The sequence below is a fragment of the Bufo bufo genome, chromosome 2, assembly GCF_905171765.1.
Source record: "Bufo bufo chromosome 2, aBufBuf1.1, whole genome shotgun sequence".
NCBI lineage: Eukaryota > Metazoa > Chordata > Amphibia > Anura > Bufonidae > Bufo > Bufo bufo.
Genome location: NC_053390.1, coordinates 298,005,781 through 298,029,988, shown reverse-complemented (window position 1 = coordinate 298,029,988; position 24,208 = coordinate 298,005,781). Strand labels below are relative to the sequence as shown.

Here is a 24,208-nt window from a genome sequence, read left to right as displayed (position 1 = left end):
TTGTGGAAGATTGTGGCAGAGAAAACGGATCTGTCCCCATTAACTTGTATTGGAGGTCATGCCGGATCCCTCTTGCTCCGCATCCCAGGACTCCCATGAATCAAACTACAACATGTTGCATATACAAACGGAAAATGCAAATGTGATCGCACTCTACATCCAGGACTCTGCCCTGCCTCCATGCTGGATGAGACATTGGTGTACATTTTGGCCAAAGCGTAATAAGCCACTCACCACGTCAAGGTCGTCTCATTTGAGTGGTCCCTAACACTAGTTCCTACCTGTTTATGGGCCATGACAGCCACACAAAGTCCAGGGAATGCAGGTCAGCATGCAAGCCAAGCACACTCTGCTTTTAACCCCGTCCGGTGCCATTACAGCTTTCATCGGATCCAGGGATGCAAGTACCAACATGCATACTGAGCCCACCATATACTTCTCCTGGAGCCAAATGGCTACTGGTAGGTTCTATATAAGCAGACTCAGTTTTATACTGACTTTAAAACCAGCCTCCAGGACAGATTGACTGGTCAGGTGTGCATGACTCAAAGGAGATCGCCACGCCTCCCATATATACTACAAAGAAAAAATGTGGGGGATTGGGTCAGCACAACCCGTATGTGGGTGCACATCACTATGGCGAAATACATATACAAACGGAAAATGCAAATGTGATCGCACTCTACATCCAGCACTCTGCCCTGCCTCCATGCTGGATGAGACATTGGTGTATATTTTGGCCAAAGCGTAATAAGCCACTCACCACGTCAAGGTCGTCTCATTTGAGTGGTCCCTAACACTAGTTCCTACCTGTTTATGGGCCATGACAGCCACACAAAGTCCAGGGAATGCAGGTCAGCATGCAAGCCAAGCACACTCTGCTTTTAACCCCGTCCGGTGCCATTACAGCTTTCATCGGATCCAGGGATGCAAGTACCAACATGCATGCTGAGTCCACCATATACTTCTCCTGGAGCCAAATGGCTACTGGTAGGTTCTATATAAGCAGACTCAGTTTTATACTGACTTTAAAACCAGCCTCCAGGACAGATTGACTGGTCAGGTGTGCATGACTCAAAGGAGATCGCCACGCCTCCAATATATACTACAAAGAAAAAATGTGGGGGATTGGGTCAGCACAACCCGTATGTAGGTGCACATCACTATGGCGAAATACATATACAAACGGAAAATGCAAATGTGATCGCACTCTACATCCAGCACTCTGCCCTGCCTCCATGCTGGATGAGACATTGGTGTACATTTTGGCCAAAGCATAATAAGCCACTCACCACGTCAAGGTCGTCTCATTTGAGTGGTCCCTAACACTAGTTCCTACCTGCAGTACTTGCATCCCTGGATCCGATGAAAGCTGTAATGGCACCGGACGGGGTTAAAAGCAGAGTGTGCTTGGCTTGCATGCTGACCTGCATTCCCTGGACTTTGTGTGGCTGTCATGGCCCATAAACAGGTAGGAACTAGTGTTAGGGACCACTCAAATGAGACGACCTTGACGTGGTGAGTGGCTTATTACGCTTTGGCCAAAATGTACACCAATGTCTCATCCAGCATGGAGGCAGGGCAGAGTGCTGGATGTAGAGTGCGATCACATTTGCATTTTCCATTTGTATATGTATTTCGCCATAGTGATGTGCACCTACATACGGGTTGTGCTGACCCAATCCCCCACATTTTTTCTTTACAACATGTTGCAGTTTGCTCTCCGGTATGGGAACGCAACTAAACGGAACGGAATGCATTTTGGAGCATTCCGTTCTGTTCAGTTCAGTTTTGTCCCCATTGACAATAAATGGGGACAAAACTGAAGCGTTTTTTTTTAGGTATTGAGCCCCTATGACGGATCTCAATACCGAAAAACTAAAATGCTAGTGTGAAAGTAGCCTAAAATTGACTATTATGTCATGTCACAGACATGTCACAGTGTTATCTTGTGCCATCTTGTGAGAAAAGCCATTGAGATACATTAAAAGAGTTAGTTAACCATGTTGTGCCATTTTCTACTTAAAGGGGTTGTCCACTTTCTAGTTATTGTTGAACAATGTGTTTGTGAGATGATCATATGGCACTTACCAAAAATAAGTTTCACAAGGAGTGCCCACTTGTTTACAGAGTCTTTTGTGCTATCCGCACAAAGGTCCTGTCCATAAGATGGCCACTGATGGAGGGTCATATAACCAAGAAAATAACCTCCATATGATGTTTCTGCCATTCAAACACATTGCACCTGTGCTAAACTCCAAAGAGAACAAGTACAGATGGTAGGTGCAGTGTATTTGAATGGAGGAGACCTCGCATGGAGGTGATTTGTCTGGTCACATGACTGTCCGTCAGTGGCCATCTTATGGACAGGACTTTTGTGTGGACAGCACAAAAGACTTTGTAAACAAGGGGGCCCCCTTATGAAATATAGAAAATGGTGCAGAATTTCAGCAAAGTCTATATTAGTAAGTGCCATATAATCATCTCACAAACACATTGGTCAACAATAACCAGAAAGTGGACAACTCCTTCAAAGCATTAACCATCAAGTTGAGTGAGACTGGCAAGTTATTTAAATAATAGATTCTTGAAGTAGTTTATTAATTAAAGGCTGTCACCGCTGCCCTTATCCTCTGGGCGGGCAAGGGTACCAATTCACTCACCCTGCTGCTTCCTGCCGGTCAGGTCCCACTTATCTAATCTGCTGTCTATGACCTTCGTGGGTCAGCTGTCAATCACAATGGAACTACTCCAGGAAATAGGGGTCTGGAGGCTCCCCTGCAGCAAAGTCCAGGTTCCTGTATAGGAGTTAAAGGATGAATACCAGGGGACTGCCAGGATAACATCCTCAGGTTTAGCCCAAAGTCAAACTGGTTGTTTTATACAGTAGTTCCACACCTGCTGATCATTACAGCTATAGTCACCCTTGCACTGATTTTTTTTTATTGTTTAATCATTTTCTAAAAGCAACTTTCAAATAGTCTTCATTAGAAAATGTCCTACCATTTTGCTTCTGCTGAGTGGGTGCAAGTCCCCCTCAATATGTCAGAGCATGGTTCCTGGTTCTGACAGATTTCTCTGCTCTCCCCCTCCCTTCTCTCTGTCATAGACATAATAGCATAAGGTTGTATGTGGAGAGGGGGGGGGGAGAGGATACAATGAGAATGGCTCACAAACGCCATGAGCTGCAATAGAAAGGATACACCCCTGGGAAAGATTTATGTAGAGGCACCGGCCGCCTGTCTAAACCTACGCCAGCTCCCTTGCCTAAAAGAGTCATAGAAAATGATAAATGAGATGCAAGCCCCCTTTTTTTAGACCTGTCATGAGTAGGGAAAAATCGCAGATTGCAGCGCAAATAACCTTTGCACCACAATCTGCAACATATTTACACCAAAAAGTGGTATATATCTGTTAGTAAATGACCTCCTTTATTTTTTATTTTACGTATATCTGTGAAAAAGATAATTAATTACAGTATATTAACAATATCAAAGACCTCTTTAATACTTTAAGTCTTTGCAGACTTTGTGGGAATAATTGCTATAGAGGACAAATGCACCTTCATTTCTGATTTCTATGTTTTCTTACTTTTACTCCATAGGTAATAAGTACCTGACAGAAGGATACACCATGTCAGAGGCAGTAAGTAACAATACTTGAATTTGTTTTTTTGCTTATCACTGTACCTGCATAACAAACTTATTGATTTCACATATGCAGTAACACTGACCACACACAGGAAAACTTCTCTGAAAACTATATGATTTTTGTAATAGGTTGTTTGATTTGATGTATATGTTATACTGCATATGTAGCATGGTCTGTAATATTTTCCTTGAATACAATGCATAGGTACCAAATAAAAGGGACACTACCATCAAAATTAGTTTTTATCACAAATTGATAGCCATTATGTATATTGGGGGGGTATTCATTTATTTCTTTTTTACAAAAAAGCCTGTGGATGGTTTTCTGCATGCATTATTTTGAAGTCACTCTATGCTCTGATTAGCAGAAGCTATCTCTGTTGGTCCCATCCTCAAATGAGTCTCTAGGACCAACAAGGGTGTTGCCATTACCTCTAGAGGCTCTGCTCTCTCTGCAACTGCCACACCCTGTGCTAAACAGCTGAAAACAGTGTTTACCAGTATGTTTAACAGCTCACTAGAGCAGGCCATTGTCCCCACTTGCCTGAAGTCCTGCACAATTGTCCCAATTCCAAAACAGGCAGGGGTGAAGACCTTAAGTGATTATCGCCCGGTGGCTCTCACTTCTATTGCTATGAAGTGCTTTGAACAACTTGTCCTCAGGCACATGAAGAGCAAGATCTGCACCTCCATGAAGCAATACCAGTTTGCTTACAGGGCACATAGGTCAACTGAGGATGCTGTCTCACTTACCCTTCACACTGCGCTGTCACACCTGGAGCAGAGAGACAGCTATGTGCGGATGCTGTTCATTGATTACAGCTCCGCCTTTAACACCATCCCTCCCAACAAGTTGGCAACGAAACTGAACAACTTGGGTCTCAGCTCACACCTGTGCAACTGGATACTGGATTTTCTTAGAAAAAGACCACAAATCGTACGCATGGGCAAGCACTTCTCTTCATCCTTAACACTAAACACTGGGGTACCGCAAGGCTGTGTGTTGAGCCCTCTCCTTTACTCCCTCTTCACAAATGACTGTAAACCTATTCACAATACCAATACCATTATAAAATTTGCAGATGACACGACCATGATAGGCCTAATCTCCAACAATGATGAAACAGCCTATAGGAAAGAGGTTGAGAACCTAGAGAGATGGAGTAAGAACAACAACCTCATACTCAATACCAAGAAAACAAAGGAGCTAATTCTGGATTTTAGGAAGAAGAAACGAAATGGACACCATACCATTAGCATTAATGGTGGAAACGTGCAGATAGTTCAAAGTTTCAGATTCTTGATAGTTCATATTAGTCAGGACCTGTCATGGATAAAAAACACAACAGAAATTACCAAAAAAGGCCTTCAGAGGCTTTATTTTCTGAGGAGTCTGAAGAAAGCACAACTCCCAAAACAGCTGCTAGTCAATCTTTACAGATGCACCATAGAATCTGTTATCACACTCTGCATTACAGTGTGGTACTCCGGCTGCTCTTCTGAGGACAAGAAGACCCTCAAGCGCATCATCAGAATGGCTGGCAGAATCACTGGTACTCAGTTACCATCACTGGATGACATCTTCACTGCTCGCTGCAGCAACAGGGCAAAGATTATCTGCGGGGATCCAACTCACCCCGGCCACAGCCTTTTCATTCCCCTACCCTCTGGTAGGCGTCTTAGAGCCCTACACGCCCGCACCACTAGGCTGAAGAACAGCTTTTACCCCAAAACAATCAGTCTCCTAAATGCTCAGAGATTATTGCCCCTTTCTAGGATAGAAACTACCACAGACTGAAAGTGACTGCTGCATTCATGACCCCATGATGATCTCTTGTCTGCAGTGGTGTCTGATCAGTGTGTATATATACTCATAAGCACTTCCTACTTTGCTCTTGCTATATACATGCTGTGAACTGTGAATAGTAATGCTTTCTAGTGCAATGTTTTGTTTTTTCTAGTGTAATGCTTTAGTTTAAATGTCAGTTCTTGTTCCTCTGTCCATGGCATCTAGGATTGCTCCAAACAACATTTCATTATATTGTACATTGTATTACATTGTATTGTACAGTGACAATAAAGGCATCTTATCTTATCTTATCTTACCCTCTGCACATTGATTGACAGGGCCAGGCAGTGAAAATGTCATCACACCTGGCCCTGCCTTTTAGTAATGTATCCCACCTGTGCTGTGCGCGTCAGTATCCAATGCAGGCACAGTACGGAAGAGAACTGCCGGCGACTACGTGGGCCAGACAATGAAGCTATAAATCTGGTGACAGAAGCCCTTTAACTTCCTCCTTTGTTTGGACTTTTAGCACAGAATTTCTCACTGCAACCAGAAACAGAAGAGGATGAGCGACTTAATTAGAGCATCACACATTACATTAATACGTGCAGTCCTGTTCTGTGAACATCTTTATTTTGAGCTGTCATAATGATAGCTACAGTTGACTATTATACTAACAGATAACATCTTTGTAACAGTGGTTGCTGACCCCTGATGTTCCCCTATTCACCATTGCAGTCCCAGGCTCCATGTTCGGGCGAGCACTGTCCTCTCTGGCCGCCTCCGTCATTGTCCGCGTCTGGCTCTATTACGGGACAGGTAGCTGCGGTGATCTGCTGCCAGTATCTTCCCATTCACTGCCGCGGTCCTGGGCTGTGTCCTTGCAGATGTCGTCCTTCCTGGACACAGCTCAATGGTTTCCTTCCAGCCCTGAACACAAAATGCCCTCTAGCCTGTTCCCTCTAGCACATGGTTAAGGGCCGGCACACCTCACTTCCTGTAATTTACAGGATTCGAACATGTGACCTGTGTGACCAATCCCACCCATCCTGCACCTATATAAGTGGTCCAGCCCTCTTTTCAGGTGCCTAAGCGTCAAAGGTCTTTTTGTTCTGCAAAGGTTGCTGTCGTTTGTGCTTGTGTTCCTGCCAAGGGTGCACCTAGCCTTTGCACTTCCTGAGGCAAAAACGAAAATTGCGCCTCGAACCCCCCAATGCCAATTTCTTAACCTAACCCCTGCCCCCCAGCCTTACTGTTAAAGACATACTTGGAATACATTACATAAGGCGCTATAAAACATATAGGGTAATACAGCGCCACATACTGTGCCCACTGTGCTTCCCAATACTGTACTGCAGAAATAGATAATCCCAGTTCTGTTACCCCCCTCTTGCCCCTACCTGCTGCTGCCTTAGGCATTCGACTCAACCTCATTGGTGGTGCACCCCTGGTTCCTGCATTCCTGACCGGTGATAACATTCTGGATTTCACTTCCTGTTTGATCCTTATCTGCCTAGTCTTGCCTCTCCTGTTGCTGACCTGGATTACTTGAGCTTTACCTGAGGCTCCTGCTCTGACCCATTGTGTGTTTGACTTCGTCTCTGTCTTATCCTTCGGTCCTGCACTGTCCACTCCTGGTTACATCTCTGCCGTTGACTATGAATGTACCTCTGGTACCTTGCTCTGGTACCCCCTGGTCCGCCTCAACCAGCTGCTTCGTGGGCCAATCCACCTCAACAGGTAGCACCCCTGTGTTCCCCTCGGAAAAGTCACCATCTGCTCTAAGGGGTTCACTTAGCCAACGCCTGTAGAACAGGTTGGTCATGTGGCTCTGTGGGTTCACACCCGGTGGTTCGTGACTGTACGCTCATGTCATTGACCCCGCTGGTCACCCCAACTCTGCTATACAGCAATTGTACGATAAGACGTCAGAATGAACACCAGGACGTCCTCCTGATGCAGTTCATGCATAATATCACTGCTCACCTGGATGCCATCTCCCCTCCAGCTACTGTAGGGTCGCCAGTCGCTGCTACCCCTGCAGCTTCCGTACCCGTGAGCCTGAATTTGAGTGTCACTGACATGCAACTTCCTCTGCCACTATGCTACAGTGAAGATCCAAATACTTGTCGTGGCTTCCTGAATCAGTGTTTGATCTACTTCAAGATGCATGGGCAGAAGTGGTCCAAGGTCACATTCATTGTGTCTCCGCTGCAATCCAGCAGTGGTGGTCGTGCTTGCACAATGTAGGAAAAAACGTCGACCTCTCTGGTGGCTGAGACCGTGGGAGTTCCCAGAGGTTGTGATTTTTCCTATAATGTGCAAGAATGGCCACTGCTGGATTGCAGGGTGGTTGTAACTATGGAAATGAGCAGTGTATGATGTGATTGAAAAATGAATCCAGCGAGCAGAGGAAGCAATATGGACAATCACAATACATTAGTAAATGGCTTGTATTAACTTCCTCTACGTAATAAATGCTATTTGCTGAAGTGAGACAACCCCTTTAACCGGGCTCATTTTCACCTTAACCACTTACCGTCACACTAACGCCGAAAGGCGTCATCTCTGCGGCGCTCCCAGGTCACACTAACGCCGATTGGCGTCATCTCGCGTGAGCCGAGATTTCCTGTGAACGCGCGCACACAGGCGCGCGCGTTCACAGGAACGCATAGTGCACAAGTTCTTCTACAGCCTGCCGGCCGCGATCATTGGCTGGCAGGCTGTAGATTTTTGAATCGCCGAATGAAAAGGTTATGTCAGACGCTATTTTCAAAATAGCGTCTGATATAACTGCTGCCTGGTCCTCTGGTGGTCCCTTTCGCTTGGATCGACCACCAGAGGACACAGGCAGCTCAGTAAGTAGCACCAAACACCACACCACACATTTACACATTACCCTGTCATTTATTAACCCCTTATTTAGCACCTGATCGCCCATATTAGACTCCCTGATCACCCTGATCACCCCCTTGTCCACCCCCTGTCACTGATCACCCCCCCTGTAAGGGTCCCTTATCACCGCCAGTTAGTTAGCTACTTGCTAGGTAGTTTAGCGCCCAGCCCACCGCAGTCACTGATTAGTCGCTGATTAGCGTCATCGCTGTCGCTAATCAGCACTAGTACTATATAGTATCTGTAAGTGATCAATACTGATCGCAATCAGATCTATATAAGTACATTAGGGTCACCTTAGGCTCTACAAAACGCAGTGTTCGCCCGATCAGGCCTGATCTTTTGCGCACACTTGCGTTCAGTCCGCTCCACCGCAGTGACAGAAATTTTTTTTTCTGATCACTGCAAAAACACGGTAAAATCGCTGCGCCGCTATAAAGATCACTTTTGAGCTTTTTGGATCTTTATTAGCGGTCGCAGCTTTACTTCGCAAGCACTCTTTTTTGCTAGGTAGGTTTGCTCTTTTTCCTGGGTAGTATCAGAGGAATACCCCCTAAATTTAGTGAACCCAAAATGTCAAACAAGGGGTATTCCGCTGAAGAGGCCTACAGGATTCTGGCCCTGATGGATGAAAGCGATGGGGACGACTCACCCGCTGAATCCAGTGGTTCAGAATATGAACCTGTAGACAGCAGTGGCACTCTAACCGCTAGTGAGGATGACGAGGTAGAGGTCCCTGCTACGGCCAGACGTACCCGATCCCATGTCAGGGTTCTGCCTACCCTGCATGATGACCCTCATTTGCAGCAGAGTGGTGCTAGCGCTGATCTTGTTTATGGTGCGGCATACACCAGCAGCGCAGCACACCCTGGACCTTCTACCAGCACTGCCGTATTCCCTGGTGAAGTGGCGAGCACCAGAAGGGCAGTTCCAGCTGGTACGGTGGCACGTGCAGTAACTCCCCTGTCGCAGCCACCGCGTTCACAGGCCCGTAGAACCCCTAGTCTCCCAGAGGTGCTGGCAAATCCCAATTGGCACTCCCCTGCTTCCGCCGCACCCGTATTGCCCCCTTTCACCGCCCAGTCTGGAGTTCGCGTGGAGACGGCTCATTTAGGATCGGCCCTTCAGTTTTTTGAGCTGTTCTTCACCGCTGATCTCTATGACCTAGTTGTGGCAGAAACCAACCGCTACGCCACACAGTTTATTACCGCCAATCCGGAAAGCTTCTATGCCCAGCCTTACCGGTGGAAACCAGTCACAGTTTCAGAGTTTAAATTTTTTTTGGGCCTTATCCTCAGCATGGGTCTAACTAAAAAAAATGTATTGCGGTCATATTGGTCTAAAGACCCAATACATTACATGCCCATGTTCTCTGCTGCAATGTCTAGGGCACATTTTGAGGTCATAATGTGCTTTATGCATTTTACGGACAATAGCACCTGTCATCCAAGAGGCCACCCTGCTTATGACCGGCTCCACAAAATTCGGCCCCTCATAGACCATTTGTCATCCAGATTTGCAGATGCGTATACCCCTAATCAAAACATCTGCATAGACGAGTCCCTAGTACATTTTACCGGGCGCCTTGGCATAAAACAGTACATCCCCAGCAAGCGCGCCCGTTATGAGGTCAAACTGTATAAGCTCTGTGAAAGGGCCACAGGCTATAAATATCGTTTTAGGGTCTATGAGGGAAAAGACTCAAAACTGGAGCCGGTCGGATGTCCTGACTACCTGGGGAGCAGTGGCAAGATTGTTTGGGACTTGGTGTCACCCTTACTCCACAAGGGGTACCACTTATACGTGGACAATTTTTACTCAAGCGTGGCCCTCTTTCGGCACTTACATCTAGTCGGAATTCAATGCTGTGGCACCGCGCGACCTAGTCGCCGGGGCTTCCCCCAACGGCTCGTTAGTACCCGACTTGCACGGGGGGAGAGGGCTGCCTTGTGTGACCAAGAACTGCTCGCGGTGAAGTGGAGGGACAAGAGGGACGTTTACCTTCTGTCCACCATTCACGCAGACACGACTGTCCAAATTGAACGGGCAACTGGAGTCATTGTGAAACCCCTCTCTGTCCATGACTATAACCTTCACATGGGAGGGGTGGACTTCAATGACCAGATGTTGGCTCCCTATTTAGTTTCCCGACGCACCAGACGCTCGTATAAAAAGGTGTCTGTATATTAAATTCAATTGGCGATGTATAATAGTTTTGTTCTCTACAGTAAGGCTGGGAGAACAGGATCCTTCCTAAAATTCCAGGAAGAGATCATTTCGGAACTCCTGTATCCAGGAGGGTCCGTGCCCCAAGGCCCTGATGTAGTGAGCCGGCTACATGGCAGACACTTCCCGTCTGTCTATCCTGGTACCCCAACTCAACGTTCCCCAAGAAAAAAATGTCGTGTCTGCAGCAGGGCTGGAATAAGGCGTGACACCACCGTTTTTTGTCCTGACTGTCCTGACCAGCCTGCCCTATGCATAGGGGAGTGTTTCCGCAAGTTCCACACTCAGGTACACTATTAGTGTAGGGATCGCGTGACACAGGACAGGCACACAGGGCTATTAGGGCCCTTTCACACAGAGCTGCTACAAACCTCTCCTTTCACCTGGGACAAAGTGCATAATGTACTTTGCCACATCTCTGGGCGATTTGCACATTGTCCCATGGGGAAGGAGAGGTTTGTCCTATAAAGGTAAAAAAACAAAAAAAAAAAAATCACCGGTAAGCAAAAAAGTTATTGTTCTGTTTCAAAAGTTTATAAAAGTTAATGTTCTCTAAAGTTAATGTTAATAAATTTATTGCGTTGCGGCCTGTTTTTTTTTTGTTTTTTTGACCTTCTAGGTGGACCAAGCGATCGACAAGCTGCAGCACTGATGTGCATTCTGCCAGAAGCATTGCGCTGCTGTCAGATTACACACAAGTCGGTGTATGCGGCGCTGCAAGACGAGATTTCTCCTCTGCAGTAAAAGATACGTTTGCCGAGGCATATGAGCTGAGGAGGCGGCGGTGTTCATATACTTTGGCAAACACTTTGTATATATAAAAAAAATTAAAAAATCCCGGCAATGATTTATTTATCCACATCGATTGATGTGAATGGATAAATCTGGTTTGCCAGGGCATACGAGCTAAGTGGGTATGGATGTTTGGCGGAGCTCCTATGTCCTGGCAGACGCCTTTCCCCTCCTTTTTCTTTTTTTGGCAGAGATTTTTTCATCCACATTGATCGATGCGAATGAAGAAATCTGTGCCGTTCATTTTTTCTTTCAGCCCAGAGGCTGAACGGAAAAAAAAAATCTCATTACCCGTATGCTCAATATAAGGAGAATAGCAGAAACTCCTAATGCTGGCCATACATGTAATGATTGCGGAGACCCTCAAATGCCAGGGCAGTACAAACACCCCACAAATGACCCCATTTTGGAAAGAAGACACCCCAAGGTATTCGCTGAGGGGCATATTGAGTCCAGGAAAGATTGAAATTTTTGTCCCAAGTTAGCGGAAAGGGAGACTTTGTGAGAAAAAACGAAAAAAATCAATTTCCGCTAACTTGTGCCAAAAAAAAAAAAAATTTCTTTGAACTCGCCATGCCCCTCATTGAATACCTTGGGGTGTCTTCTTTCCAAAATGGGGTCACATGTGGGGTATTTATACTGCCCTGGCATTTTAGGGGCCGTAAAGCTTGAGAAGAAGTCTGGGATCCAAATGTCTAAAAATGCCCTCCTAAAAGGAATGTGGGCCCCTTTGCGCATCTAGGCTGCAAAAAAGTGTCACACATGTGGTATCTCCGTTCTCAGGAGAAGTTGGGGAATGTGTTTTGGGGTGTCATTTTACATATACCCATGCTGGGTGAGAGAAATATCTTGGCAAAAGACAACTTTGTATAAAAAAAATGGGAAAAGTTGTCTTTTGCCAAGATATTTCTCTCACCCAGCATGGGTATATGTAAAATGACACCCCAAAACACATTCCCCAACTTCTCCTGAGAACGGAGATACCACATGTGTGACACTTTTTTGCAGCCTAGGTGGGCAAAGGGGCCCACATTCCAAAGAGCACCTTTCGGATTTCACAGGTCATTTTTTACAGAATTTAATTTCAAACTCCTTACCACACATTTGGGCCCCTAGAATGCCAGGGCAGTATAACTACCCCACAAGTGACCCCATTTTGGAAAGAAGACACCCCAAGGTATTCGCTGATGGGCATAGTGAGTTCATGGAAGTTTTTATTTTTTGCCACAAGTTAGTGGAATATGAGACTTTGTAAAAAAAAAAAAAAAAAAAAATCATCATTTTCCACTAACTTGTGACAAAAAATAAAAAATTCTAGGAACTCGCCATGCCCCTCATGGAATACCTTGGGGTGTCTTCTTTCCAAAATGGGGTCACTTGTGGGGTAGTTATACTGCCCTGGCATTCTAGGGGCCCAAATGTGTGGTAAGGAGTTTGAAATCAAATTCTGTAAAAAATGACCAGTGAAATCCGAAAGGTGCTCTTTGGAATATGGGCCCCTTTGCCCACCTAGGCTGCAAAAAAGTGACACACATCTGGTATCTCCGTATTCAGGAGAAGTTGGGGAATGTGTTTTGGGGTGTCATTTTACATATACCCATGCTGAGTGAGAGAAATATCTTGGTCAAATGCCAACTTTGTATAAAAAAATGGGAAAAGTTGTCTTTTGCCAAGATATTTCTCTCACCCAGCATGGGTATATGTAAAATGACACCCCAAAACACATTCCCCAACTTCTCCTGAATACGGAGATACCAGATGTGTGACACTTTTTTGCAGCCTAGGTGGGAAAAGGGGCCCATATTCCAAAGAGCACCTTTCGGATTTCACTGGTCATTTTTTACAGAATTTGATTTCAAACTCCTTACCACACATTTGGGCCCCTAGAATGCCAGGGCAGTATAACTACCCCACAAGTGACCCCATTTTGGAAAGAAGACACCCCAAGGTATTCGCTGATGGGCATAGTGAGTTCATGAAAGTTTTTATTTTTTGTCACAAGTTAGTGGAATATGAGACTTTGTAAGAAAAAAAATAAAATAAAAAAATCATCATTTTCCACTAACTTGTGACAAAAAATAAAAAATTCTAGGAACTCGCCATGCCCCTCATGGAATACCTTGGGGTGTCTTCTTTCCAAAATGGGGTCACTTGTGGGGTAGTTATACTGCCCTGGCATTCTAGGGGCCCAAATGTGTGGTAAGGAGTTTGAAATCAAATTCTGTAAAAAATGACCAGTGAAATCCGAAAGGTGCTCTTTGGAATGTGGGCCCCTTTGCCCACCTAGGCTGCAAAAAAGTGTCACACATCTGGTATCTCTGTATTCAGGAGAAGTTGAGGAATGTGTTTTTGGGTGTCTTTTTACATATACCCATGCTGGGTGAGATAAATATCTTGGTCAAATGCCAACTTTGTATAAAAAAATGGGAAAAGTTGTCTTTTGCCAAGATATTTCTCTCACCCAGCATGGGTATATGTAAAATGACACCCCAAAACACATTCCTCAACTTCTCCTGAGTACGGAGATACCAGATGTGTGACACTTTTTTGCAGCCTAGGTGGGCAAAGGGGCCCATATTCCAAAGAGCACCTTTCGGATTTCACTGGTCATTTTTTACAGAATTTGATTTCAAACTCCTTACCACACATTTGGGCCCCTAGAATGCCAGGGCAGTATAACTACCCCACAAGTGACCCCATTTTGGAAAGAAGACACCCCAAGGTATTCGCTGATGGGCATAGTGAGTTCATGGAAGTTTTTATTTTTTGTCACAAGTTAGTGGAATATGAGACTTTGTAAGGAAAAAAAAAAAAAAAAATCATCATTTTCCGCTAACTTGTGACAAAAAATAAAAAGTTCTATGAACTCACTATGCCCATCAGCGAATACCTTAGGGTGTGTACTTTCCGAAATGGGGTCATTTGTGGGGTGTTTGTACTGTCTGGGCATTGTAGAACCTCAGGAAACATGACAGGTGCTCAGAAAGTCAGAGCTGCTTCAAAAAGCGGAAATTCACATTTTTGTACCATAGTTTGTAAACGCTATAACTTTTACCCAAACCATTTTTTTTTTATCAAAGACATGTAGAACAATAAATTTAGAGCAAAATTTATATATGGATGTCGTTTTTTTTGCAAAATTTTACAACTGAAAGTGAAAAATGTCATTTTTTTGCAAAAAAATCGTTAAATTTCGATTAATAACAAAAAAAGTAAAAATGTCAGCAGCAATGAAATACCACCAAATGAAAGCTCTATTAGTGAGAAGAAAAGGAGGTAAAATTCATTTGGGTGGTAAGTTGCATGACCGAGCAATAAACCGCTAAATTTGTGGAGTGCCGATTTGTAAAAAAGGGCCTTGTCACTAGGGGGGTATAAACCTGTGGTCCTTAAGTGGTTAAGGACCAGGCCATTTTTTGCAAATCTGACCAGTGTCACTTTGTGTGAATAACTTTAAAATGCTTTTACTTATCCAAGCCATTCTGAGACAGTTTTTTCATCACATATTGTACTTCATGACACTGGTAAAATGGAGTAAAAAAAATACATTTTTATTTATAAAAAAATTCCAAATTTACCAAAAATTTGGAAAAATTAGCTAATTTCCAAATTTTAATTTCTCTACTTCTATAATACATAGTAATACCTCAAAAATAGTTATTAATTTACATTCCCCATATGTCTACTTCATGTTTGGATCCTTTTGTGAATGCCATTTTATATTTTGGGGACGTTAGAAGGCTTAGAAGTTTAGAAGCAAATCTTGAAATTTTTCTGAAAATTTCTAAAACCCACTTTTTCAGGACCAGTTCACGTCTGAAGTCACTTTGTGAGGCTTACATAATAGAAACCACCCAAAAATTACCCCATTTTACAAACTACACCCCTCGAGGTATTCAAAACTGATTTTAAAAACTTTGTTAACCCTTTAGGTGTTTCACAAGAATTCATGGAAAATAGAGATAAAATTTCCAAATTTAACTTTTTGGGCAGATTTTGACATTTGAATCCATTTTTTCCAGTTACAAAGTAAGGGTTAACAGCCAAACAAAACTCAATATTTATGGCCCTGATTCTGTAGTTTACAGAAACACCCCATATGTGGTCGTAAACTGCTGTACGGGCACACGGCAGGGCGCAGCAGGAAAGGAATGCCATACAGTTTTTGGAAGGCAAATTTTGCTGGACTGGTTTTTTGACACCGTGTCCCATTTGAAGCCCCCCTGATGCACCCCTAGAGTAGAAACTCCAAAAAAGTGACCCTTTTTGGAAACTACAGGATAGGGTGGCAGTTTTGTTGGTACTATTTTAGAGTACATATGATTTTTGGTTTCTCTATATTACACTTTTTATGAGGCAAGGTAACAAGAAATAGCTGTTTTGGCACCGTTTATTTTTTTTGTTATTTACAACATTTATCTGACAGGTTATAGAGCAGGTTGTCACAGACGCGACAATATCAAATATGACTACTTTTTTGGGTTGTTTGTCTCAGTTTTACATAACAAAGCATTTAAAAAAAAAAGATTCTTTAGTGTCTCCACATTCTGAAAGCCATAGTTTTATTTATTTTTTGGGCAACTGTCTTGTGTAGGGGCTCATTTTTTTGGTGATGAGATTAAGGTTTTATTGGCACTATTTTGGGGTGCGTATGACTTTGGTCGCTTACACTTTTTGTAATGTAAGGTTGTGAACCGAGAGCAAGGCAGGTGGTTTGACTCCGCAACCAGAAAAGAGTGCGTACGCAGAAGTCAAGATTAATAAAATTGCATTTACTATAAATTAATAAAAGCAGGTTAACAATGCAGTTACAAAGGTAAAGACAAGCAAAATATTCAAAACAGTATAAACAATACAAGTTAAACACTGCAACAATTTTCACCTTCGCTGTGTCCGTGTTTGCAGTGCGGACACTAAGAAAGAATAGTCCCAGAAACTATCTCTAACTGACCCTAACTTTCAAGCGGGTGCGCACCCCCCCTTATCCCAGTGGTCCAAGTGGACCACTTACAGTTTGTGGAAGTGCACGGTGGGGCCCGATGTCGTCCTTTTCCTTTAATCAGCGCAGGATCCGCAACAAAGAAGTCCTCCTCAGCAGGCCGGGAAACCAGTTGAATATAATCCAGGATTATTACAGTTACTATCCAGTACCTCGACAGCACTGTGAGTCTCTTTACTGTTTGGGGCAATCCACACAGCCCAATGTCGGCTCCACAGGTTAGTTGCTGCACACAGTCCTTTTAACTTGGCTTCACTAAATGCACGGTCTCTTTGTACTCCATCCGTCTCTAGACCGAAGTTCACACAGCTTGGCTGTACAGGAATGTCCTTTAGTATCTCCACACACGTCTTACACAACACAGAACTTGTTTTCTATCTTGCCAATATGGTGGCAGCTGCAGTTCCAGTCCCTCTTCCTCCTTCTTCCTGCTCACACTGAGGCAGGGTGACATCATAAGGGGCGTGTCACTTCAACACTTAGCTGCTGCCTTAAAGGACCAGTATCACATTAATACACTTTCTCTATGGTAACCTCCAATGCAAATTGGTCCTATGCTGCCATCTACTGACCAAACAAATACTGCAGGCATTTTACATAAAATTTTAACACAGTTTACCAGGATAATGAAACTTAGAGACATTACATGACTGTTTCTTACAAGGTGACCAAAAATGGCTTTTTTTACATCGTTTTTTTTTTTTTTTTTACGGTAGTTAGGTCATGTGATATTTTTAGAGCAGGTTATTACAGACGCGGCGATACCAAATATGTCTGCTTTTTTTATTTATGTAAGTTTTACACAATGATTTCATTTTGAAACAAAAAAAATAATCATGTTTTAGTGTCTCCATCGTCTGAGAGCCATAGTTTTTTCACCATCCCGATGTCTCAAGACAATTATTTTTTTTTGTTACAAAAAGGTTCCAAGGGCAAGATGTTTACCTGCAGGTTTTTTCCAAGCTCCTACTGAGAGGAATTTATATATAGGGAATAGAGAACTTTTGGCCATAAAACTTGCCCTGAAAGAATGGTGTTATTTGTTGGAAGGGGCCCACAAAAACCTTGCTTATCTGTAGATGGCCCAACGTGTGTGTCCATGCCAAGCTATATGGGCACTCTTCTTTTCTCGTTACAATTTTGAACTTCACTTTCATCCAGCTGAGAAAAACATCAAGGCGGATTCTCTGTCTTGGTCATCTGATTCCTCCGACCAACAAAAGGAACCTCAGTACAATGTCAATCCCATTCGCTTGATCAGTGTGGCTCCTGTCCTGGTCAAAGACATTCCTCTTGGGAAGACATTCGTGCCAACTGCCAAGAGGAGAGGTATACTAGCTTGGGGGCACAACTCTAAACTGGCTGGTCATCCAGGAATTCACAAGACTTTAGCACTTTTACCACACCACTACTGTTGGTCTTCTCTTCAAAAAGATTTGCCTGACCACGTGTCTGCACCATCTGTTGTCAGAATAAAGTCTCCAGGACCAAGCCACCCAAGCTGGTATTACCTATTCCTATTTCCAACACCCCCTGGCAACACAGCTTGCTCTAGGGGTTTCAGCTTCTGGATCTGTGCCAATCAGCTCCTCATTTAGTCAAGGTGTTGTTCAAATAGGGCACATGCTTCAAATTTCATGTCATATGTCTCCACTCCTGTCTGTGCCCCTCCCCTTTTACCCGGCAAGCACAGTAGCCTAAGTAACTCTGCTTGTTCCTCTGCAGCTTGTGGTGTGAAGTAACAGTGGTTAGAGGTGGGCGATATGGTCTAAAATCTATATTGCGATATAATTTGAAGCATGTGCGATATGCAATATATATTGCAATATATATTTTTCTTCTGTATGTATACAAAAAATAAAAATTAATAAACTTTGCAAGAAATTTGTGTATTGTGTAACACATCTTTTTCCAAACAATGTAAAGATGAAGTGTTAGTAACACAAATTTCTTGAAATAAAGTGCAAAATGTAAAATAGTAAACATTACATTTCTTCCTCCTGTCCTGATTACTTAGGCTCCCTTCCATTCACATCACCGTTTCTCCTTTCCGTTCTCCGGCTCGGTTGAGGAGCGGGAGAATGGAAAGGACGGATTCTGCAGATAACTGACACCTAACTGAGCGTAATGGAGCCTAAAGACCCCTCAAACTATAATGGGGTCCGTTCCGTGTCCGCTCAGAGCCTTAGAACATGATTTTTTGAGCAGAGACGAAAGTACTGCATGCAGGACTTTCGTCTCCGCTAAAAAATCATGTTCTGAGGCTCTGAGTGGACACGGAACGGACCCCATTATAGTCTATGGGGTCTTTAGGCTCCGTTACGCTCAGTTAGGTGTCAGTTATCTGCAGAATCCGTCCTTTCCGTTCTCCGGCTCCTTAACGGAGCCAGAGAACGGAAAGGAGAAACAGTGATGTGTGAACGAGCCCTTACTTATTTGAACAAAAAAGCCTTCAAGTTCAACAGGTTTCTTAACTGTAAATGGTTAAAGGGAACCTTGGCAGCATAAAAGAGAGACAGGTGAGTCGATTTCATCAGTCTGTGTAGTTTAAAAGTAAGTGGTTGCCGAGAACCAACTTCACAATCATTGCAGACTGAGCCTTGAATAGAGTCCCGGCCACCTGAGAAGAGTCCTGGTTATTCATGAATTCCTGCTCTCCTGCCCACCTGCTGATGACTGACCGTCTTCTACCTAGCTCCCTTTCTGTCTAGGAGAGAACTGCCAATCATCAGCAGGTGGGCAGGGAGAGCAGGAGATTAGAGATAACCAGGACTCTAAGTTCTCAGGTAGATTTGACTCTTTTCAGGGCCTGGGCTGCAATGATTAGGATGCTGGTTCTCAGTAACTACTTACTTTTAGTTAATGAGTGACACACCGCTGACATCAGAATATTTGTCACTATTAGGCTCCATTCACACGTCCACAAAATGGGTCCGCATCCATTCCGCAATTTTGCGGAACCGGTGCGGACCCATTCATTCTCTATGGGGATGGAATGGATGCGGACATCACACAGTGTGCTGTCCGCATCCGCATTTGCGGTGCGCGGCCCCGATCTTTGGGTCCGCAGCTCCGCAAAAAGATAGAGCATGTCCTATTCTTGTCCACAGCTTGCGGACAAGAATAGGCATTTCTATGGGGGTGCCGGGCGGGTGTGTTCCGCCACACACCACGGACGTGTGAATGCAGCCTTAGGCCTATTGCACACGACCGTATGGCTTTTTCAGTGTTTTGCGATCCGTTTTTCACGGATCCGTTGTTCCGTTTTTTGTTTCCGTTGTGTTTCCGTTTCTGTTCCGTTTTTCCGTATGGCATATACAGTATACAATAATTACATAGATAAAATTGGGCTGGGCATAACATTTTCAATAGATGGTTCAGCAAAAAACGGAACGGAAACGGAAGACATACGGATGCATTTCCGTATGTGTTCCGTTTTTTTGCGGACCCATTGACTTGAATGGAGCCACGGACTGTGATTTGCGGGCAATAATAGGACATGTTCTATGTTAAAACGGAACGGAAAAACGGAAATACGGAAACGGAATGCATACGGAGTACATTCCGTTTTTTTTGCGGAACCATTGAAATGAATGGTTCCGTATACGGACCGTATACGGAACGCAAAAAACGTCCAGTAAACGGGAAAAAAAAACGTCCGTGTGCAATAGGCCTTATGCTGCCGTCAGTGAGGTCAGCATAAAGGTGATCACACTGTGGTTCCCTTTAAATATACAACAAATTGCAAACTTGCAAATTAATATGTAGTGCGACTGAACATCAGTGTTTATGCTCCTTGCGTGCTGTCATTACAGTTAATATCTCCTTATTGGTCCAGTCCAGAGGACCTAAGCGTTACTTTTGCAAAATCGCACCCTCACTGAATAGTTTTATAAAAATTCTACTTTATTGATATATTCTTTAAAATAAAAAATGTGATTAAAATTACTGTATTGTGGCCACTGGCTAGTGGCTAGGCCTTCACTTATAACGTTACAGGGTGTAAATCACTCACAAATACCTCGCAGATAAAAAAAAATCGATTTAATATTTTTCTGTGATATAATCACAGTTGCAAGCCGGTGTGTGTCAGGCCCACACAGACTGTATTGTGGCCACTGGCTAGTGGCTAGGCCTCCACTTATACCGTTACAGGGTGTCACTCACTCACAAATACCTCGCAGGTATTAAAGCAAATTGCCTGGATTTGTGGGAGGGGCTGAGGTCCGCCTCCAGCCTATTTAGGGCACTCCCCTTACCTGGCTCCTGCATCATTGAGGTCTGAGCTTTTGAGAGAGGAGGTCGCTTGTGGAGTGTCGGGAGAGTTGCCTGCGAGTCGCTGAATTCCTGGGAGTTTTTCGTTGCCATCAGTTCTGGATTTGGAGCATTTCGGTTCCATTTTTCCGGCTTTACTCAGGTTCACTGTGGGTCACGTTTGCCCGTTAAACTGCGAGTCATCCATATGGTACAGCCGGGGCCTCACGGTTGCCCCCTGTACCGGTTCAATTCATTTCACCAAACGCTGCACCAATGTCACTGTTTTCTCATACAAGTCACCAGTATTTCATTTCTGTCACGCCTTGTTCATGCACAATTTGTCTATATGGTACCATTATTCCAGTCAGCACCCCTGCGGCAGGCATGCAGTCGTTTCCTGGGCAATCCCCCATTTTTGTTCATTTCATTTCACCGAATGCTGCACTAATGTCACAGCTTTCTCGCCCAGGTCACCAGCATTTCATTTCTGTCATGTCTCGTTCATGCATAAATTTATCTACGCCGTATCACCACTCCGGTCAACACCCCTGCGGCATGCAGGCAGTGGTTTCTGAGTCATCCACACGGTGCAGCCGGGGCCTCACGGTTGCCCCTGTACCATTTCATTTCATCATACGCTGCACCAATGTCACGGTTTTCTTATACAAGTCACCAGTATTCATTTCTGTCACGCCTTGTTCATGCGCAATTTGTCCACACTGTACTACCCTTCCGGTCAACACCTCTGCAGCATGCGGCAATGGTTTCTGGCCTAATCCCCCATTTCTGTTTCATTTCATAGACGCTGCGCTAATGTCACGGCTTTCTCACAGTCACCAGCATCTCATTTTGTCATGTCTCGTTCAGCAATCTTCCCACAGGCACAACACTGCGGTCAGCACCCCTGGGGTTCCAGGCTCGTTCCCCATTTCTTTTTCAGTCCATATCACCCCACAATCATCCACATTCATGCCCCCCCCCCCCCCCTTCTCCTCATGTTCATGTGCACGGCTGCAGGAGCACAATGCGTATGAGTTATTTCATACGGTACAGCAGGGCCTCACGGTTGCCCCTGTACCGGTTCATCTCACTTCATCAATGCGCACCAATGTCACGGTTTTCATGCAAGTCACCAGCATTCATTTCTGTCACACCTGTTTCATGCATATTCATTCACAAACCGCACCACCATTCCGGTCAACAGCTCTGGCAGCATGCGACCAATGGTTCGTGGATTAAATCCCCCCCTTTTTCCATGGTTCTTTTCACACACACTGCATCCATGTCACGGCTGCTCGCAGCAATCACCGGCAGCTCATTGCTCATGCCTATTCTGGCGTCTCCCCACAGGACCGTCACTCCGGTCAGCTCCCTGATGGTTCCAGCCCCATTCCCCATTTCTGGTTTTCACCCCTCAAACATCCAACATTCATGCCCTCCCCCCCCCCCCCCCCCTCCCTCCCCTCCTCGTATTTCATGTACACAGCACAGGGGCCAGCTGCGGTACACCCGGCACAAGTCACCAGTATTCATTTCAAACTTCACTGGGCTTGCCGCGGCGCGGACATCCCCTCCCCACCGCCTCCTGCCTGTTTGCCGCTCCTCCTGCCGCGCGGCCGATGGCGCCCGGCCGCGTCCGGGGTTCTGCGCATGCGCGGCGTTTTCGTCGGCGCATGCGCGGTGTCCCGGCGGCCGTGGGGGGACTCCGGACGAATGGGTTCAAAAATAAATGGCTTTCATTTTTTATATGCTCCAAAATGTCACTCCTTACAAACAGTCACATAATCCTCCAAGCATGTTCCACATGATTCATTTTCACTTCACCAACAACGTTCATGGCCCCCCCCGTCATTTACGTGCGCAGTCACGGGGGCCAGCGGCGGTGCAACCTGCACACCCCCCATTCATTCCACCTCCACTGGGCTTACCGCTGCCCTGACATCCCCTCCCCACCACCTCCTGCCTGGTTACCGCTCCTCCTGCCGCGCGGCCGATGGTGCCCGGCCGCGTCCTGGTGCCTGGTCTGCGCATGCGCGGCCGGGGTTCTGCGCATGCGCGGCGATTCCGTTGGCGCATGCGCGGTGTCCCGGCGGCCGTGCGCGCCGCTTCTGTTGCGGGGGGGCGCCGTCGGACGGCAGGGGAGCCTTCCAGCACGCCCCTCCAGTCATATAACACCCCAGCAGCCCCAACAAAAAAAAACAAAAAACAAAAAAAACGCCATCAAACACCTTTTGGAATAAACATGAAAGATTATAAGCCAGGCCCTCTTGTCCAAAATCAATGTATGATCTTATAAATGCTCTTCTGGCTGGAAGGGCATAACTTCCCATACACACACTCAGCTGCAAAGAGACTGTCTTAAAAGGGTTCTTCACCTTTTTGTTAACGATGATCTACCCTTTGGATAGGTCATCAGCCTAAAAAAAAAAAAAATTAAAAAAAATCAATAATAATGGAAGCAATGGAAGCATCGTCTGGTCATCCAAAAAAAAATAAAAAATAAAAATATATATATATATATATATATATATATATATATATTATAATTTGTTGCATCATAATCAATAAATAGGTGGGAATTGCAGGGACACGGTCCAAAATGTTCCATTAAATTGCAGGCACGCGCTTTCCGCCTGGGCATGGCCACACGGCACGCACTGGTCTCTTTTCACACCAGGCGCAAGCTGTCGTTTCATGAACAACCGCCATGATCCTCCCGGTCGTGTATATGTACCATATGCATTTGCACATTTCATCACACTATTTTATGTCTACCCTCCCCCTTTTTTTTTTTTTCAGGCGGTCAACCTATATTGTATTTTGCACTACCATGTATCCGGAGAATTTTTCTTACCACCAGGTACGTTCACCTGCTCATTAACAAAAGTCTTCCTTACATTTCGAATAATCCCGTTAGGGTCAGCGTGCTGGCTTTAGGGGCACCATCATCCCACTAGGTTACCCCCTTCTTGGCTTCGCCAGCAGTTAGTGGTCCCGCGAGGCCGACACCCCGCCTCAAACGTACAGAGGCACCCGCCCAACGCGCCACCTCGTTAGTAAGCCGCCTCGCGTGTTGCATAGAGAGGGCCTCACCTGTCACTCCCTTCCCCTAGTCCTGTCTTACAGTCACCGAGAGGCCAACGCTCCTGCCACCACCACAAGTGGCCTCATTAACCCCTCGTGCCAAATCATAGGTAGAGCCTCTCAAGCCGCTTGGCAAATTAGCAGGGCCTCATCTGTCACCATGCAAGTATAATTTTTTCGCCGTCCGGCCTAGCTAGCCAGCACGATCCTGTGTTTCCCCAAGCTAATCAACTGTTTTGTTTTACTATGTCTCTGGAAGGGAAAGAGAACTTCTCCCTACCTGGCACCCCTGCTAGATCCGTGACTGCTACCCAGGGAGACGATCTAGCCAGTCCAGCACCCATCAGATCCTGGACAATCCCGCGCATAACGACGGAGTTAAGGTGACGGCATGTTCCCTTCCCCGCCACGGCGAGGGAAGCAGAGCTTTTCCGGCTGCTGCGCACGCCAATCGATAACAGGGAGGCAGGGGAAGGACCTAGCCAGTCCAGCACAGGGGATATACATACCATGCTG

At 45.2% G+C, this 24,208-nt stretch overlaps 1 protein-coding gene across 4 annotated transcripts in view; it reads left to right on the top strand.

Moving 5' to 3' along the window:
• The window catches only part of LOC120988974 (leukotriene B4 receptor 1-like), a 97,974-nt gene that overhangs the window by 48,815 nt on the left and 24,951 nt on the right, over positions 1–24,208 (top strand). Inside the window, exon 3 of one of the 4 annotated variants that reach the window (XM_040416799.1) lies at positions 3,605–3,645. The exons of the other annotated variants lie outside the window; for them this stretch is intronic. Within the exon in view, the coding sequence (XP_040272733.1) occupies positions 3,634–3,645 (12 nt within the window). The 5' untranslated portion in view covers positions 3,605–3,633. The remainder of the gene's footprint in view (positions 1–3,604; positions 3,646–24,208) is intronic. 4 annotated transcript variants of the gene reach the window in all.